Consider the following 20,526-nt stretch of genomic DNA (forward strand, 5'->3'; position numbering starts at 1 on the left):
CAAATGAAGGAATTTTGCTGCAACTATGTGAAATTCTGCATCTACTAATTGAGAGGAAGTCAATGAGTATTTGTGGAGCCAACATAGTCAAATTGAGTGAGATATGGTCAATTGAAAATGACAGCTTACCACAAAAAACTGAAAATGTGGCTAAGTATTGGTCGATCATCTCATTTATTTGTTCACAAGCTTTACTTACAAGCATCTGGTTAATTCTATTCACGAACTTTGCTCGCAAACAACTCACTAATTATGTTAATTTGAAATTTCTTTAACACAAAACTACATAGTTTTGAAACTTATAAAATTAAAGTTTCATATAAAACTACATAATTTTACCTTTTCCTCTTCAACGAAATACTATTATTCAAAAAGTACTTGAACCAAGCTTACTCACAAGCCAGTTCATGAATATTATAATTGGGCGTGTTCATGAATCTATAATTAAATCTGCTCGTGAGCTTTTGAGTCGATTTTACCATGCTCAACTTTGACTCGTTTATAATTCGAGCCGAACACGATCGAATTTTTATCAAGCCAAATGTCGAACTGCTTATGGACGACTCAACTCATTTATAGCCTTAATTTGAAGGGTGCTTAGCTTGAAGGGTTTGCTGCTAATCTTGGTATTTGTTCTTCTTTCCTGACAAAAATGTGAGGCTTATTTTTTTTTATTATCATGAAGTTTGCTTGGGACAGGAGACATCAGAGGGTGATTATCGAACTTGATTCGAAGGCGGTGTTAGGTTTTATAACATGGTCTATTAATGTTGTTCATCCATTTTCTTGGCTTATAGAAAGATTGCAGCAGTTGAGAGACAAGTCGTGAGAGACACAATTTCATGGGACTTACCTTCACTGGCTCTTATCCCATCTTTTTGAGTTCTACGTACCCGAGAAAGAAAATATGTTGCTGATTAGATGACGAATTTTGCCGATAGTATTCACTCGAGTTATAAGGGTGTAATGTATTTACTACAAACATTTAGACTATTTACTCCACAATGAATGTGAGATTTACTTAGAGCATTTTCAATGTACACAACTTTAAAAATTTTCAAAACTTAACACGTTATTTCAAAATATAATATTTTATTTTTTGTTTCATGTATATATTTTTTATAACTTAAAAAAAATACTCTAATACTAAACTCCAAAAGTTGTGACAATAATAACACTTTCCAACTAACCGAGCATTCTTCCAAGCATTCCTAGTTGGAGAGGCTTGTTTGTTCCTAGTCTTTCCCATGCTTTAAAGTCGGAAAAGGTTGCTGTGCCCTTTTATTGATTAAATAATAAAATAATTTAGTAATAATTAATTTATGGAAACGTAGGCTTTTGAGTCAACGTCTGATTATTCAGTACATACACACATGTAAATATGATTCCTTCATCATTTCTAACTTTTCTTTTCTTTCTACAAATTTCAGATCCCCACCACCGATTCTCGACTGTGCACCCAAAAACAATGACAATACTCTCTTCTTTCTCTCTCTCCCTTTGATCATATCACTCTGTAAATTTTGGATTTCTGGAGGATCAGAATACCCTTTTCGGTTCTTAATTGCAAAAACCAATCATATCATGTAAGTACGTCTCTCTCACTTGCCCCTTTTTCTCTGGATTCTTGTCTGCTTATTTGTAATTTTTCATTTTCTCAATTGCTACAAATGGGTTTAAGCTTTTCTTTATTCTAATACCAACAACCCTCCCCCTTGACTTTCTGCTTGTTTTCGGAGAAAAATCTGTATTCCTTTTCTCAAAGTGAGATGATTGCTAGTTCAAATTATCTTCTTTGATTTTCTCGTCAACCAAACAGTGCCGGCACGAAACCCCACCAAAACTAGCTATTTGCTTTCCGTTGAAAGATATTTTCAACACACGGGAATAGACAAGTCTAAAGTTCATTAATTCTTCTTTATTTTGAAACAGATAAAATCAAGTTGTAGGGATTGAAACATCAAAAGTAAATGGGTTCTTTCCAAGGTCATGCTCTGCCTGGATCACTGTTTATGTTAATTGGGATATGGCACATATGGAGATCTTTGGTTAGATATGTGTCGAATCCGAAGGATTTTCGAGTTCGTGTTTGGAATCCTGTGCCTGGTTTTGATGGGAAGCTCAAGTATCTAGAACTCTATGTTGTTGCAATTGGTGCCTTCATTGATTTGTGTATTGAGCTTTTATACTCTACTCACCTCAAATTTTTTGCAAATGGAGTCCTAAATCCTTCTCACCTCAATGATTTTGAGCATGCTGGAATGCTTCTCATGTTCTTCATATTTGGAGTTGTTTGTTTGCTCTCTGAGAATTCCAGGTTCCTCCCTTTTCTTTCATATTGTATCATAACGTGTTTGCTTCCTCACAAAATATGGCATTCTATTAAACCTCATTAAGACAATAGTGGACTTCATTTTTTTTTTAACTTTCTGGTGAAACTGAAGCTCTAAGTATGCATTCGTTATTAGCAGTTATGTTCATGATAATTGAGAAAGCCAGGAAAGTGAATAGGAATACCAAAATCTTATCATGTAACTTCCCAGTTAATTAGGAATTTCATTGTCTGGTTTCATAGATGGAAGGCGAAATATTGCTGACAATGCCATAACATGTAATTGTCATTGCCTTTATTTGTATCTCAGAGAGCTCTGCAGTTGTTTGTGATATCAGGTTGGAGGAAAATTCTAAGCAAAGTTTTTAAAAAAAAAACCTATAGGTTTACTGAATTTCTGAAACTATCATTCAAAAAGAGCCTATGTTGTATACTTACGAAATTTGTAAGATTTTTACTAGAAAATATGTTGTATGCCTTTGAATTGATGTTTCCTTTAGGATTTAGAGTACAGGATTACAGTAGAAAATTAAATTAGCTGTGCTTTATTTTTCTGAAATTGAAGAAGCAGCAGCAGCAGCAGCAGAGTCATTAACATCTTTCTTTGGAGATGGGAAGTGTAACCTGTTGCAAAATATATGATAAAAGGAATGGAACACTAGATTATGAACAACTACTGGTCAGCCTCTAGTATCTATCCATGAGGATGTATCTTGTTTTCATTGTTGAAGTAGCAACAATACTTGTTGGGCTAAACACATCTTCTTTTTTCCCTTTTGCAATCAATTGAAATTTAAACATCAGACTATTGTTGAGGTGCCTTGTAATTTTGTTGTTGACCATCAGCCTTTTTGGTTGGGACATGTGAACATCGCATAGGTTTTTTTTGTTATGGTACTAAGGTTGCAAATTTATTTGTTATTAATTGTTGATTTATACTTGACTGCAACTATACCACATTTAAGGTCATATTTATTTTTAATTTTTATAATAATTATGTCATTCTGCAAAACCGAAGTGTTACCTCGCTGGACTTTGTAGCTAATTTTTTTTTTTTGTCTGTGTGTGTGGTCTAACTCCAAGCACAGAATTGTAAGTTTACCAGATGGAGCCCTTTGTTTTGTGGCTGCAACTGCATTTGGTGCCGAGTATCTGTTGTTTTACTTTCACTCAACAACTCATAAAGGGCTAGAAGGTTACTACCATCTTCTTCTTGTCCTGTTAATAGCACTATGCATTATAACGGTTGTGGCTGGAGCTTTTCTACCTACCAGTTTTCCTGTGGATTTATCAAGTGGCATTGCCATAACTCTCCAAGGCCTCTGGTTCTATCAGACTGCCTTCACTCTTTATGGCCCCATGATGCCAGATGGCTGTCAGCTTAAGGATGATAAAATTATGTGTCGAACAACAGCTAATCGGGTTCGAGGGGAGTTGCTTGCAAACTGTCAGCTCTTTGCTTTAGTCTTTGTTGTCCTTGTAGCAGTTGTGGTCTCATATGGTGTTGCAGCATCTAAATACAGACATTCTGATGTCAGAAGCTTACATATGGTTCAGGATGGGTTGGACAAAGATTAATACAGGTATTGCTTTACTGCAAATTTATGATCGTTTATGTTTTTCACGAATAATTGTGGTCTCATAGGGTACCCCCCAAAAAGCGAAAATTATTACAGAACGAGTGAAAGTTTAATGATATATTTTTCATTTACTTATTTTCTGTACAGGGCTATAATCATTTTTGGGGAACTTCAAAAGGAACTTTGGTGCCATGATATGTCAGTTTGTAGAACAAAGTCTGTAAATGTTAGACTTGGCATTACAATCAAAACCAGGGGAGACAAAAAGAAAGCAATGGTGATAGATAGAGAGGAGAAAATAATTGGAAAATTACTTTTGATTGCAGATTCTTTCAATTTTCTTTATTTCCTTGAAAGTGATCCTTATGAGTAACTATGAAAGGGATGTGGAACATGAAAATTAACTGGAAAAAAGAATGGTTCTATCATTGGCTTCACCTAGTTTGATGGGATCGGATTATTATATGAGCAAAGACCTGAATCATACTTGTGAAACTACTGGGAATTCTTGATGAAATTTCAGCCAAAAAAAAAAAAAGATATTTAGGAGTATTTATATATATATATATAAGAAAGAATTTGCATGTAGATGAGTAAAAATGACTGAAGAAGGCTCAAAAGTAGATGACTTGAATGGCAACTTAAAATTATGAGAAAGAGATGTGCAACCCATTCAGTTTCTTTCAACAACTCCTTTTATTATAATATAATTTTCAGAATCCGTAGTAAGTCTACCTGTTTAATAATTAAACAGGGCAGAGTAAGAAGAGAAGGTCATGTATTAATAATTTAATATATAAACATTAATCTTAAAACCTTTATCCATAAAACTGTAAGCTGAGTCTATAAATTCAAATCTTTATGCCCCAAGATGATCATCATTCATTGAACTAAGTTAACAACATAATCATGTGATGCTTTTGAAAAACGCAAGTAATAAATTCACTTAGAAACGTAAGCCTGGAAGTTTCAATCTCAGACATGTAGCAAATGAAATTCCCTTTTCTTCCAGGTCATCGTTACAGTTTTACATCATTCGTTCCCAATAAGGAAACAAGTTTAAAAATAGAGCTTGTTGAAAACAGGGTATCGGCACTGTAATTTCAGTACTTATTCAGTTTTCTATATATCTCTAATTTTTATTTATTCTGCTTTGAACAGCATGCATCAGTAAGGAACGATTATGGATTCTATAAGTTCCTGGAGAGGCGCCAGCTCCTTTTTGTCTATCAAACAAAATTCCTGCACCAAAACAATATGTTGTCATATGCATTGCAAACTAATAAATTCTTGCCTCTCATATGCACAAATTTCAAACACTACAGATAAAATCAAATATGAATGGATGCTCAATCTTTCAAGTCCGAATAACCGATGCCTATGTTGTGGCAATAACTCACTATTCAGATTTCTGCAAAGAATAGGCAACGAAGAAGTTGATGTAATACATTTTACAGCTCAATAAATTCAAGTTTATGTTTATACTACTTACTCAGCAAGGGCCAAAACTGTTGTTTCCTAACCAAATAAAGCTATCTTGCTGAAACCACAGCTTACTCTGTCTTTTCCTATGTGTAAGTAGTACGAATTGACCATGCCAAAGGAATCCTACTACTTACATGTAGGATTTGGCCACGGCCAACGAATCATATAATATATAATTGATAGCATGTTTTATACATTATACGATTCCTTTGGCATGACAAGTAAAGGTGTATATTAATGCAGATTGAGCAAATAGTATAGCATATGGTTATATCGTGTAGCAAAATACAAAAAACATGCCAACTAGGAGAAGTGCAGATGCAGAATTTAGAGAAGCTGATCAAGGAATATGTGAAGTCATGTGGATTTAAAAGACTACTGGAATAATTGAAGGTTGCTACTCAACTACTTATGAAATAGTATTGTGGCAATAAATCTGTAGTTACTATTGCTAATAAACCAGATCGACATGATATTACAGAACAAAGCATATTGAACTTGACAAGCTTATGACAAAAGAAAACTGGATAACAAAATCAATCTGTTTATCCACTGTTCCTACCGTTAACAAGTTGTGGCTGCGGAAAACATTTCCCAGACAATCTTGTGGAGGAAGAGTTCAGAAATTTCTAGACTCAGGTTGTGAATATGCAATAGTTTTAAGGAATGCTTATTAATCAGATGCATTATTTAGCTGTATGTTTATTTTCAATTTTTTATTCAATTTGTATGTGACAAATTGTGCAAGTGATAAAGAACACAAACAATATTCCCGGAAATGAAGCAGCAGCAAAAGGATAAGATAATATTATAAAGGTAATGAGCAGCCCAAGGATAAGATAATATTATAAAGGTAATGAGCAATGAAACGTTGTTTTTCCCTTCTTCCCTACTGAATACAGTAATAAGAATAGAAAGATAAAGCACAGGGACTAGCCCCCAGAAATCCCAAGATGGATTTCCCAAAATGACTAACACAATAATACCACTTTATTTAATAGCCTAATCCACTAACTTACACACTCACACGCCTACACCACGTGATCCCCTTTCTTTCTCCTAGTGTAAACCCTTAGGAACTTGGGTCCTTCCTTACAATCCTAAACAGACTAACTAGAGAACCGAAACCTATACACCTCTAGTTAGGAGAAGCGGAAACCTATACAGACTCTAACTAGAGTAAATCGTGTAATACATAATAAATCGGAGACTGCAGTAACGACATCCTTATCACCCCCTCAAGCTGTATTGGGCGGGACTGCACTGTAAGCTTGTCATGAAGCAATTGAAACCTTCCGCAATGGTTTTGTAAACACATCTGTCGTTTGATCAAGGGTGGAAATCTACCACATACAAGAGCTTTTGAAAGAACTTCATCCTGAACGAAATGGAAATCAATTTCCAAATGTTTTCTGTTGTTATGGAACACAAGATTCACCGTTAAATAAACTGCACTAAAATTATCACATCATAAAATAGGAGAAGTTACTGGGAAACCAACTTCGTAGAGTAATATTTGTATCCAACTCAGCCCTGACGTAGCGTGTAGAGGAACAAGAAACTGTACGTTGCTTACGTGACCCGTCGGTAGATTTTCAATCATCTTGATCCCCACCCCAATGAGCATCCGAAAAGCAGTTCAATTGACCACACCGACCATCTCGATGCAATGTCAAACCAAACGAACAAGTCCCATTTAGATAACGCAAAATGCGTTTGATAGCCAACCAATGCGATTTGCGAGGCACGTGCATATACTCAGAGACTTTATTTACTACAAAGGAAATGTCAGGATGTGTGAAGGCGAGATATTGAAGACTGCCCACTACACTCATGTACATTCCTAGATCGGTTAACAATGCTCCATTCTCGATGCTCAATTTTTCGGTTGGATTTGTTGGGCTCGGAACAGTTTTAATGCTTTGCATCTTTGATCGCTCAAGAATGGCCTTACAATAATTGGTTTGATGAAGAAAAAGTCCCTTGGAACTCCATTCAACTTCGACACTCAAAAAATAATGTAACCGTCCCATGTTACAAATGGAAAATTGAGACTCCAAAAACTGAACGAGTTTGGCAATCATACTCGGAACATTCCTAGTGACTAGTAAATCATCAACATAGATCAAACAAAATAGTCGAATAGTGCCTCAGTGATAATAGTACAAGGAACTGTCTGTCTTTGATCCCTCGAAGCCAAACATAAGTAGTTTAGAGGTTAATTTTTCATGCCACGTGCGTGGCGACCGTTTGAGACCACACATAGATTTGTGCAACTTATAGACATGTGTGGGGGTGTAGGATCCACAAAACCGGGTGGTTGTGTCATATAAACCTCCTGTAAATTGTGTAAAAAGGCATTAGAAACGTCCAAAGGAGACAATAAGTGTCAGAATGAGGTGAATAGTAGTAGGTTTAACCACAGGACTGAAAGTGTCGGAGTAGTCCATTCCTGGGCGCTGATGATAACCCTTTAGAATGATTTGCTTCGGTGCCAAATCCTTTACCAAAAAAGAGTTAACAAAAAATTCAACAGAAATATTGTTAGATGAAGTAAGGGATCCCACAAAGATTAAGTTTTGAGATGCGGAAGGAACAAATAACACATCTTTGAACTTAAATTTTTTATTGTTAATCTAGCAATCGAAAGCACCAACAGAATGAAAAACGAGTTTAGAATCATTATCTATAGTCACTTCCTCAGACCTTGATATTCGGAATGAAGAGCAAGATTTTTCCAAAATACATGTGAGATGATGAGTAGCACTGGTATCCATGACCTAAGCTGATTTCGATTAGTATTTGCAAGATAACCAGAAGGCTGATTGTTTTGTCACTGCCGTCCACGTCCGTGATCTCGTCCATGATTGTTAAATCCCCCACGGGAAACATAATAAGCAGATGGGGAGGTATTTAAATCCATTATCGTATCACGAGCAAGTTAGATTTCTTCACTGATCAACAATCCAAGCAAATTATCATAAGAAATAGGCCCGATTCGAGCTTCTAGTGAGCAATAAAACAGTCTATAAGTAGATCGAGGTCTGCCATTATGCAGTCAACAAAGTCATCTACCTATAAAATTTTGTAAAACTGCTATTTGACCAAACAAAATTTTAGCTTTTTGCATATAGCCAAAAACTGAATCATTATTTTTCTGAAGGGTGAGAAGTTGATTTCGTATCTGTCTAATTTGAGGACGAGTTCTTGCAGCAAAAGTTGTATGAAGCTTGTCCTATGCTTTTTTGGCAGTTTCAGACCCCACTAACTGTGGGAGCATATTATCAGAGACAGATCCACAGATGATTGCAAGGACTTGGGAATTCTAAGCTTCCCAGTCATCAATGTTCATGCTGTTATGAGAAAATGAACGAGCTCCGGGTCAGTAGGCTCTTCCATAATAGAAAATTAGAGGAGGTGAGCTTGGTTGACAATTGTGTTAAGCTGGCAGTTTGTGACTCGGAAAAACCAGAGTTATTACCAACAACCCCTAATGAGTGAGGCCCTGATGAGGAAGAGGATGAATTCAATCCAGCTGGTGATGAAGATTCGGTCGACATAGTTGATTGCTCGTTGGGAACTTAAAATCGAAAAGAAGAATTTGTGATCGGAACTTAGTATCGACGGTGAGGATAAACTGCTCTTTAATCCCTTAGGGCTTCGATACCATGCGAGAACTGTTTTCTGAGATAATACTAACCTATCTTTCTCAATTGATTAACTCCAATTTATATACACAATGAATTCAATTTTGGTTAGGATAGAGAGTCTGAAACCTAAACCCACTCTGTTTAGGAGAACCGAAACCTAAACAGACTCTAACTAGAGAACCGAAACCTATACACCTCTAGTTGGGAGAAGCCGAAACCTATACAGACTCTAACAAGAGTAAATTGCGTAATACATAATAAATAGGAGATTACAGTAATGGCATCCTTATTATCATGGCCTCAAGTCGCGTTGAAGGATTGTACATGTGCACTTGATAACAAATAGCGGGATCTAAGCCTTGACGAAATAGCCGATGTACTGCAATTCCGGTTGTCGTGGTACGGCAGATGCAATTGACTCAAACTCCTCAATATACTTAGCAATAGTTCTTGTCTGCTGTATTCCGATCAATCTCCACGTACGGAATTTGAACCTCTAGACTGGAATGATGTAATAGTTTCGTCTTGAAAACGTCCCATATTAGTTATGGAGTGGATTCCTCCAGAATGGTGAACTAGTGTATGAAAGCCCCGTCCATACAGATTTCCGCGCTATCAACCCATAACCCCGCCGGTGTATTGCTTATTCGAAAGTACGTTTCTACCCTAATGAGCTAGCCCTTTGGATCCACACTTCAAACATAAGCAACTTGACCCTTCTCTCTGCCAGTTGTGATGAAGTCCCGACCTCCGTGTGAAACAATGTTTTTCCCTTCTTCTCTACTAAATACAATAGTAAGAATAGAAAGACAAAGCACACGGACTAGCCCCCAGAAATCCCAATCCCAAGATGGATTTCCCAAAATGACTAACACAATAATACCTACCCTCTAGGGCACCCTACCACTTTATTTAATAGCCTAATCCACTAACTGACAAACTCACACACCTACACCACGTGATCCCCTTTCTTTCTCCTAGTGTAAACCCTTAGGACCTTGGGTCCCTCCTTACTTACAATCTTGTTGCTATGAGCAAGTTTGTAATGTATTTTGTCAAAGGAAGAAAAAAAATCATTTTATTCTCTTCTCCTTGTAGACCCACGAATGCATCAAAATAGAAAATTGAGCACATAGATGTTGTTAAAATAAGGAAGGTATAAGCCTAAGATGATACGACAAGAGTACTAAGAAAGAATATAGCAGCATTAAATATATCTGCATATATAGCCATTAATGGAGGAAGTAGATTCACATAGTCTGCCCAAATAGTAAGGGATTAAGATTGAGTTGAATCTCTGAATTGGTATGCAGGTAGAAAATGCAACAATCTAGTAGGAAAATAGAAAAATATAAATATGACTACAAAAACTAAACAAAAAGAGGAATGAGCTAATGCACTGATAGAATATGAGCTCAACTGGCCATTTGAAAGCAAAGCTTTAGTTTTTGTTGTTTATGTGCATGTAAATATGTGGTTGCACTTGCATGTATAATAGAGATGCGACAAAGCTGATAGTATCTCATTGATAAAATATGAAATAGAGAGCTCACATAGGTAAATAGTATGAAATGCTTGAAGCATGTGTTCAAATGGGCTTCCTCTTTGAGGCTCACAATTTTCTGAAAGTGAGAGTGATAGATGTGAGCATATACACGGAACAATCTTTTGAATATTGTCTTAACAACCTCCTTAAAGTTTGGCGGAAATGGTGCACCTGAAATTTCGAGATAAGAGAATCGATTATTTCGTGCAGTAGTCATGCATCTATTACTCCCTAGCACCACATAGAGATCAATATCATAATTCCAAACTTCGAGTAGCAGCTGTTAAGGGAGTGGTAGTGATAATAACAGGTTCTGTGAAACCATCACATTTATTCATTAGAATCATTTGATAATTAAGAGGAAAAGGATAAAGGGTCCACCACAACCATTTCCTTTCAACGCTTTCACCAATATGGGTTGAGAAAGAAAAGGAGACACATTCTTTATGTATATAACAACACACACAAAAGAAAGGTATGAGCTCTGATCATTATTACCAAGCTTTTGAGGAAATATAGATTCATCATCAAGCTGAGTTTCAATCCAATCCATTAAATATTCTACATATTTTGGAGCAGAAACTTCTATAGGTTTCTTGATTTGCACACCATCTGCCCATCTGTATTCATACCTGTAACATTTCCTCATTAAATCACCAATACAGAAAAAGTAACAAATATTTCAGAAAATTTCAAGAATAGCATCAATTCACTTTCTTTTCTCAAACCAAGCAACCAGAATGACCAAATTAAGGAGTTGATTTTTTTTTTTCAAATATATATTGGTAGGGGAAGGCTTGGCGCAACGGTAAACGTTGTTGTCGTGTGACCAAGAGGTCACGGGTTCGAGTCTTAGGAGTGGCCTCTTACAACAATTTATGCAAGTTACCGCAGACTTGAAATAAATTCCCACAAGTTGACATGTTGAATGGCGTCTACCCAAAACCTAAAGTGACAACAACTGCCACCTTTAACCTCTATGAAATGAGGAGAGCCAATTTACCACAAAATTTCCAATAGACTACAATTGGTAGCCCATAAATATAGGGTTTAACACTTATAAACCTCCAACTAGCATCAATAAAAGATTAAAGCCCTATTTGGCCCATGTGGTATCCAAGATCTCGTCATCTGTCCCCACTGGTATCATTTGGTAACATTTTCCCATGAGGTATTCCCACACATGACACCCAATTTTTTTTTTTTTTTTGGAAAATTATCTGATTTGTTAATTTTTGTAACATGACACAATTTTTGAACTCTTGACATGTATACGTGATTTTTTTTCCATATATGTAGATAAACATGTACACGTGACAATTGTTTTAATCCCTTACTTATCCACATATTAAGTCTATATGGAAAAATAAAACAATTGTCATGTGTGCATGCCATGTGTAACAAATTGCGCTATGTGGCAAGAAGAATTAAGAAATCAGTTAACTTTTCATCCAAACTGGGTTCAATGTCACCTATGTGAATACTTCAAGGAGCAAATGTTACCAAATGATACCATAGAGGTCCAATGGAAATTTTTTGGATACTACAAGGGTCAAATAGGCCTTTATTCCTATCAATAAATTAACAGAGAAAAATGGCAAAATTGATAAAGGAAAAATAAGAAAAATATCAAAGGTTGCAAATATAGTTTTTTTTTTCTTTGTTTACAAACTAGAAAGCATGAAGTTTGGCAACTTTCAGGGCTGATTCAAGGAGTGAATGCTACCAGAACGAAACAATTGCAGAGATGAAACATATATGAACACACACACACACACAAATGAATGAATAATTAATAATTAGGGCCGCAGGAAATTAGGACCATGTTTTGTGTATATATACAGTTCAAGGTCGCTAGAGAGCTCAGTGGGATACAACATACTCACCATGGCAGACATCACATGTTTTTTGGGATGACAGGGGAGCTAAGTAAATATCAAGAAAATGCTAAAGATCATAACAACTATAGGTGAACTAAGAATTCTGTTTGACATTAATTTTTTAATGAATTCCTGCAAAAGGTTTTTTGGGTGAGATATAGCGCCACTGACATTAAATTGGAGATAATAAAAAATCTAATGTGATCTATCCCAATTTATCCTTTCTTTCCCACTTTCATTAAACATCCGAATAACGCACAATCCTAGCCATTCCTCTTTTCTTTCCAAATATTCTTACTTCATCCAAAAAAAAAGAGAGAACATTATGGTAACATATGTTAATTAGATCTGAACACAGCTGTCCATAAACATCAGTAAGCATTTGTCGAGAGCTCCAGCCATGCCCAAAGTGAGAGAGAATGAAAAAGGACAAGGATGTTACAAACAGATTACAGAACATTTTATATCTATATAACAGCATAAAACAGTAAAGAACAGTTAATTTGCATGCCATACTTGGGGCCTGCAGACATTGTAGAACAGTTCTCTGGAGTACAGAATTCTGTGAGGGTGCCATAGAGAAGATTCACTTGGTTGAAGAAATCTACAGCTGAAATGAAAAAATTTAAAAATCTTCTTTTCAGATTCATATCTAACAAAGAAGTCTGCTATAAATTAAGAAATGCGGAAAAAGATGCATAATAAATTTTCAGATAAATATTGCACCATCATATAATTATAGAATTGCATCATGTCAAACGGCAGTAACAGAAAGATGATAAAACAATAGAAATAAGATTAAAGTGAACAAGCACACAAATAGGAAGAGAGATTACTGTTGACAGCAAGCCACTCGTTCAAATCCTCCCCAGGAGGAAGTCTCACCGCTTCCCTCAAGTTTCCACTGCCAAGGGTGGCATCAATGTGCTTTCTAAGTTGCGCCCCCTGCACCATGGCAATTAAAAGTTGAAAAAGAAAACACTGCAGCAGGGACATAGTGTGTATTATATATAGAGCCACAAACACAAGCCAGTTATCGTTGGTCATAGCCTTAGCTTTCTCCTTTTATCCTTTTAATGCTTAAAATGGTAGAATCTGATATAAAGCTAACCACACCGGCTAACCATTTATTCAACAATATGATACCGACACTTCCAAAAAATGTGTTTTGCGTCAAGGCCCGTCCTACTATTATGGCCTATCTTTGCTCACAAAATTGTCATTAATTTCCAGCCCAAATATTGTTTTCCCTTATCATATATAGAAGATACATCTCCCTTTCTAATTATGCCTTCCAATTACAGCGACCAAAATTGTCTTTGTCATTAATAATCAGCGTTGTCTTGCAATATATGCATTAACCAGCTTTCTATAAGTAAACAAATTTAATCTGTCCACAGTTGACCTTCCTATTCAAGCCCTCCCATGTGTTTTCGAAGGTTCTATTCATAATAAGTATAAATCATTCATTTATTCTTATTTCGCTTATGAGATATGCAATCAAATCTACTCAAGTTTTACCACGTACCAAAAGACTTCACGGACGATGTCCCCTATGCCACAAACCTCCATAAATACTTAATAACTTAAGAACTTCAAAATCTCTTCGCTTGACATAACTGAAACCTAAATCAACAAATCTCTTTTAATAGATTAATCTAATGTTATGGTACATTTTTTTTTATCTCCCATCCAATTCAAGGTGTTTTCTTTCTTTCTTCCTTCCATTTCTCCTTTCAATCATGTGCAAAGCGTATTTTTTATTATTTTCGAATTCAACTAGTATAAAGGATATTGATTCTTCATTCTCTCAAGTTTTAGATGCCTAGAGGCTTTTGCTCTCTTCAATCGATAACTAATGTCATTTGTAGCCTTGAACTCTTCCACTAGGAATAACCCAATAGTCAAGTTCCCACCTCTCAGTTTGAAATATTAAGTATCCCTCCACCATCAGATTATAATCAAAATAACCAAAAATAAATAAATGAATAATAAAACTAATTTAAAACTTCTTAGTTTCCTAATGTCTTGTCCATAATATAACTTGTAGTTTCATATTTAATTCTATTTCTGTATGCACCAGCTAGCAAAACAAGATGTCCTTCTCTGATGTTATATTTTTCTGTTCCTACTTGCTTTTCTTATTTATTTAAATTTAAGATGCTTCTTTCCTTTTTGTAACCTTACTACAAAAAGGAGATAAGCTTTACCTTGTCCCGCCATCCCTGAGTTTAATTTAAAGGGATAAGAATATTTGGTAGTGCAGAAGGGAAGTAAAGACCGAATGAAAATAGGTGGAAATTCATAAGCTCCTTTTGACCCACCCCAGCTAGCCCGTAGTCAATTCTTCTTAATCTGTCTGAGTTCCCTCATATTTAGAAGTATGAATAGTATAGAAATGCAAAATTAATTCTTTTGAAAAAAACCGTACCATATTTAGAAGTCGCTGTACTCAATCATTTATGGTAGGTGTAATATTGATTACATTAAAATCATATTCTCCTGTGAAATTTCTGCAAGTTTTGGTGTCGGTTGCCAAACTATTTGCTATCTTTCATTAATAAACTAAGGCATTGGACACATGATACTTATTGAAAACTATTCTCCCAAAAGTTCATAGCTCAAATGCATAATTTTATTGCTAGCAGATAACTAATTAGAATAACTCAGAGTCAACTTAAAAGGCAATAAAATGTCCGCATGATCCCATCAGTAGATAGTCTCTCCACATACTCTCCAATGAAATAAACATCAAATAAAATGTTAACTCACCCAGAATATGCCTGATTAGTAGGAAGAGACAATGTTTCCTCAATTTACAATTAGCATTATTTCTTGCATTTAAACGCACGACTTATAAAGAAATATCTTCGTATACACCATGCTTTTGTTGAACACGTAAGAGAACCCTATATTCATCATACGTAATTTACTCATTCAAAAATCTGAACCATACAACTCCGAACAACAAAATTTAAATATTTTATAATCGTTTCCATCTCAAACAATGCTTAAGTTAAATTTGGCAAGGGAATCCCAGCCCCATTCAGAAGAAAAAGAATTCATAGGTGTCTATTGATGAACTAATATTTTCCACAAGAAGAGATATACAAACAGTCAAGAGCCACATGATCATTTGTAAAGGCCAATTATGAGACCATATATGACTATATTTTGAACACCAAGAAAGCAATTGCCAAAAACTATTAATTAAACAATGAATCCAACCTTACTTCCTGATGGTGCACTCTTTTTGGGGCGGAATGTCCTTTGGTTCCTGTTTACAGGGAACTTATGAGGTAGATTCACTAAAAGAAAGGGTAGATGATTATTAAAACAATAACAATGACAGTAACACTTAGCATGGATACTGCAATCAAGATGCAAAATATGATGATCATGATGAATAAGTAATTATTGCATAACTAGACAAGACCAACATTTTTCTCAAAGTGTAACTCCAGTCAAAATGTCTACAAGAATTCCCACATCTTTATGGAATTCAATAAAAATCCAATCACTATTCACAATTTTCTTTTTGCAATTACTGCATGATGATTAAGCAATGCTGCCAAGAATCAAGCTTCCTATTAGTATAGTAATCTATTAGACATCAGCTTTCCTCAAGCTATACATTATAATATTTCTAAATCTACTAATTTGTAACATTCATATGACAAGCTACACGATGAGGCTTAAACTTTATAGTGCATAAGGTCCAAATTGGCTACTCAGATGATGTCAGCTAGTTAGTAACACACATAGTCAATCCTCAAGAAAAAACTTTTAACTATAATCTGTAAAAAGTACATGTTTTATGTTTATGTATTATGTTCCTGCTCAGCATACAGCACAGGGTGCATTAATACTAGTTGCTTCATTTAGTGACAAATCAAGACTATCATGCCCTTCCCTAGAACAACTTCTCAATCAATGGAGACATTTAATTATGTTAAAATGTATTGAATGGAGGAAATCAATAATCAATTTTATCCAAAATCAATATCACTAAGCCATTTTAAGCATGTAAATTTTCAACTTTACTTATTTAACTATAGAAACAAAACAGTTATTACTTTTTCTACCTTTTATGCCAACTGAAGTATCAAATCTGATGCTTAAGAGCCTTTTACCTACCTACAGTTGTTTACGAGTGTTACCATAACGTGCATTTATCAAGCATGGAAAACATCCTCTTTCATTGATCATATTCCAGAAATCTCAAATAATTCCAGAAGCGATTGACAAACAGAGCAATAATCTATTCAAAACATAGAGCCATAAATTGGCGTAGGCAAATTATCTTCCTCGGACAGATATATACATAAAAACAGAAGGATCGAGTCTCTTTAAACATGATCCAAACATCAGTTTTGAGTAATTTCCCAATTCAGGCAAGTGAATTATGCATTTTATACTAAATTAGAATAACGAAGAAGTGAATAATCTGAACTGAACCAACCAATCTGATCATGATTGAAATGAAAAAAAAGAAGGGAGGGATGAGTAGCTTTCGAATTAAAAAAGATCTAATCTAACGAAAATCAAATCTTGAATTGAAGTTATTAGACTCACCTGCCCAGACCAAAGAGACTCATAGCTGGAGAGAGAGAGGGAGAGAGAGAGGGATTGCGTTTTCTTTCCTCAGTGTGTCGGGGAATCAAAGTCAATTGAAAATGGTCTATTTCTAAAGCACAGAAAGCCTAACACCTGATCATTTTAAATGATTTATTTCTGTACTGTAACTATTTATGATAGTTTAAGATCGGGTTATGCGAATTTCCATTTTTTTAAAGTAAGTGGATAAATAATTTATTACCTATGAAGCACCGATACGGGTACGCATACGGGTGCGGGTAAGCGTACGGGTACGATAAACGGTATTTCTAAAAAATATGAGATACGGGTACGGCAGGGATACGGCAAATTTTATATATAATTAATAATATATATATCATTTATAATGAAAATTCAAAAGATACATAAATATATAAATCACAAATCATATTCATAAAGTCATTATAAAAACACAAATAATACTCTCAAGTCATTATAAAACCACAAATACCAGTAATCTTGGATTATTTCATTTTAATCCTTCTATTTACTGAGTTTTTTTAAAAAAAACCCTTATACTTTCAAAGTTTTTTTTAAAAAAAAACCCTAAAGTATCCCCGACGTGTCCCCGGCATGTCCCCGCGTATCCCCTCATTTAAAAAGAAAAAGAAAAAAGGGGATACTTCCCAGGCGAATCCCGTACGTATCCCTGCGAATCCCCGGCGAATCCCCGCACCCGGAGTATCGGATACGCGTACGGTGACCTCCGGGAAGTATCGGTGCTTCATAGTTTATTACTAGTATTTATAGTGGATTACTATACCCAGGCCCAATTTCACACTTCCAGCCCCGGAAAAAGACATAACCGCCTTTTAACTAAAAACTGAAAATTCCAAACCCTCCCAAACTCTCTCAAAGTCTCCCAAATACATTTTGATCCGAATCAAAGACAACACGTTTGATGGAGGGCAATCCGTTATCACCGGGAAGAGACGGGAGTGATGTTGTGTCTGAAGTCGAGGTATTTTTCCGTTTGAACTTCCTTTGATTTCTGTAATTTGATTTAAAAAAAAAATTGGTTCGGCACTTGGGCGTGATGCTCACACGCCCGAGTATATTTGTGGCTGCTTTTTCGGGTTTAGACACCGAAACACTGTAGAAATGTCACGTTTTGGTCTGTAATGTTCGTTATTTATCATTTAGAGGAGGTTTCGTGGGAAGAATTTGACGGAAACGGCATAGATTACAGTTCGCAGTTTTTTCCCAAACAAACGTTTCAAACATATCATGAAGCTGTTAACTGGGCAAAACAGACGGCAATTGGGATCGGCTTCGAGTTAACCACAGCGTCGCACAAGACGGAGGGCAAATCGAAGTGGATATTGGTTAAATGTGCTCGTGGTGTTAAGAATTATAAAAGGAAAAAGGATATGGATATGGATGTTATACTACGGAGGAATACAAAAACAAAGTACTGTGGTTGCAAATTCCAGATAAAGGTTATGGAAATCGCTGAATTAGGCGGTTGGGTGGTGAATGGGATTCCTGGAGATAGAGGACAGCACTTTCATCAGTTGGCTGTATATCGTTAGGGCTACAGACAGATGAGCGGACTAAGCCCGGGTTCCAAAAAACTTGTTCGTGAAATGAGTTCAGTTCAAGCTAAGCCTTGTGCTATTTTTGCTGCAATCAAACAAAAACATCTGGAGGATTGCCCGACACAAAGACATATCTATAATTACAGGGAGAAAATCAGGACTGAGAGCTTTGAGGGTCGGGATGTAATCGGTCAGTTTTATCGGCTTGCTATAGATAAGGAATATGTACATTGGACGCAAGCGGTGCGGGGCAGCAATGTTGTGACTCACTTATTTATGGCACATCCAACATCGATCACACTGTTCCGATCTTATTACTTGTTTGTTGGTATGGATTCAACATATAAAACAAACAAGTATAAGATGCCATTCTTTGAGATCCTTGGAATGACGAATTCAAACAAAAACTTCTTGATCGCCTATGCAATCATGAAGGATGAAACTGAGGGAAGTTATATGTGGGTGTTACAAAAATTGAAGCTTTTGCTCCAACCTGATGTGCATCGGACAGCCATTGCTACAGACCGGGAGTTAGGACTGATGCGGCCGGTTCGTGAGGTATTTCCTCATAGTCATCATTTATTGCGCACATGGCATATTAATAAAGATGTGGAGGATAGAGTAGGCAAGTTGTGTGGAGTGAAGAGTTTTGGTGAAGTTTTTAAGAATTCCAAATGGAAACGTATAATTGAAGCCCCGACAGTAGCCGAATATGAGGCAGCAGTGTATGCCATGAAGGATACTACTGCCAACTGGCCTCGTGTGATAGAGTACGTGGAGACCACATGGCTAGTGCATAAAGAGAAGTTTTGTCGAGCATGGACGAACAAGGTGTTGCACTTAGGAAACACACAACCTGTCGAGTGGAGAGTTTACATGCACAGTTGAAATAATGGTTGAATTCATCTACTGGTGCACTCAATACAGTGTGCGTGAAGGTGCATAAGGACATTGAGGCTCAGATCGAGGCGATCAAGTAAGACATTTATTCTATTATTTGCTTTAATCTTTTAGAATTTAATACATTAGTTTTGTAATCCTTCACTGTATATAATCAGATACTCACTCGAGGACTCGAGAAGAAGATCTGCGGTGAATCACTGTGGAGCACCTTTCACGTATCTCGACTTACACGTTTCACATTACTGCTTGGCTGTACTAAATGATGAGCTTAAGCGTATGCACGGATTGAGTATGGATGTGGTAAGTGAATGCGGATGCGTGTTGCCCATCACTCATGGCATTCCGTGTGCATGTAAGCTTAAAACATATATTGACACAGATGAATCGGTCCATGCTGACCGCATCCATCCTTTTTGGAGATCTCTTGCATTTGAAGGGTTGAGTGACATACCAGTTACTGCTCCAGTATATGCTGACGGGTCTGAGGATCACCGGTTTTTTCACTCTCTTGTGGAAAAGGTTGAAAAATTAGATCCTTCAATGGTGCGTAGCATATCGATGACGATTCATGATCAGATAAACCTGGAACAAAGTGGCTTCAAAGAACCTGAAGTCAAAGACACTGTTAGGGGTAGACCAAAGGGAAATTCATCAACGAAACGAAATCCGAGTGCATGGGAGTACAGTCAACGAGGTCGAGCACGGTCATCAGGTTCGAGGAGTAGTTGTAGTCAAGGCCGTTCCTCATCCTCATCTGTGCATAACAACCAGATGCCGGGTATATTTTATTTTATTAATATATATGTTGAAGTTAAAGTAAATATATTTTTATTGATGAATTTCATATATTAATATTTTCAGTCGGATTTGATGCGGATATCGCCGGTTACCACCATTTACATTGGGTTCAAGGTCTCATCGTACCATTTATTACTGGATTCCATGATGTTGTAGCAGATGGTAACTGTGGATTTCGTGTTTTAGCCGATGCCATC

General features: G+C 36.1%; 2 protein-coding genes across 3 annotated transcripts; one reads left to right on the forward strand and one right to left on the reverse strand.

The window, feature by feature from the left end:
* Positions 1–1,399: 1,399 nt before the first annotated feature.
* LOC136233035 (uncharacterized) lies at positions 1,400–4,353 on the forward strand. 2 transcript variants are annotated; one of them, XM_066022567.1, is made up of 4 exons: positions 1,400–1,590; positions 1,933–2,317; positions 3,421–3,915; positions 4,060–4,353. In XM_066022567.1, the coding sequence occupies exons 2-3, from the start codon at positions 1,971–1,973 to the stop codon at positions 3,908–3,910; spliced, it is 837 nt and encodes a 278-aa protein (XP_065878639.1). In that variant the 5' UTR covers positions 1,400–1,590; positions 1,933–1,970; the 3' UTR covers positions 3,911–3,915; positions 4,060–4,353. The 2 variants fall into 2 exon arrangements, with proteins under 2 accessions (XP_065878639.1, XP_065878638.1); XM_066022566.1 differs by having other exon boundaries at positions 1,400–1,586.
* Positions 4,354–4,879: 526 nt separating this feature from the next.
* On the reverse strand, positions 4,880–17,203 carry LOC136233036 (MOB kinase activator-like 1B). The gene is made up of 7 exons (XM_066022568.1): positions 17,049–17,203; positions 15,702–15,750; positions 13,310–13,418; positions 12,990–13,083; positions 11,092–11,225; positions 10,601–10,764; positions 4,880–5,154 (listed from the first exon to the last, which is right to left on the reverse strand). Exons 1-7 carry the CDS (start codon positions 17,069–17,071, stop codon positions 5,080–5,082), a joined length of 648 nt encoding a protein of 215 aa, XP_065878640.1. The 5' UTR covers positions 17,072–17,203; the 3' UTR covers positions 4,880–5,079.
* Between the last annotated feature and the right edge of the window lie 3,323 nt (positions 17,204–20,526).

Source organism: Euphorbia lathyris, chromosome 6 (genome assembly GCF_963576675.1).
Source record: "Euphorbia lathyris chromosome 6, ddEupLath1.1, whole genome shotgun sequence".
In the NCBI taxonomy this organism is placed as follows: domain Eukaryota; kingdom Viridiplantae; phylum Streptophyta; class Magnoliopsida; order Malpighiales; family Euphorbiaceae; genus Euphorbia; species Euphorbia lathyris.

Excerpts from the sequence above, each read along its gene's own strand:
- LOC136233035 (XM_066022567.1), top strand. The coding sequence starts at position 1,971 with ATGGGTTCTTTCCAAGGTCATGCTCTGCCTGGATCACTGTTTATGTTA. Across the intron at positions 2,318-3,420 it reads TTGCTCTCTGAGAATTCCAG|AATTGTAAGTTTACCAGATG; the intron begins GTTCCTCCCTTT and ends CTCCAAGCACAG.
- LOC136233036 (XM_066022568.1), bottom strand. The coding sequence starts at position 17,071 with ATGAGTCTCTTTGGTCTGGGCAG. Across the intron at positions 15,751-17,048 it reads AGTCTCTTTGGTCTGGGCAG|GAACCAAAGGACATTCCGCC; the intron begins GTGAGTCTAATA and ends CCCTGTAAACAG. Across the intron at positions 10,765-11,091 it reads TATATTTCCTCAAAAGCTTG|GTGCACCATTTCCGCCAAAC; the intron begins GTAATAATGATC and ends TCGAAATTTCAG.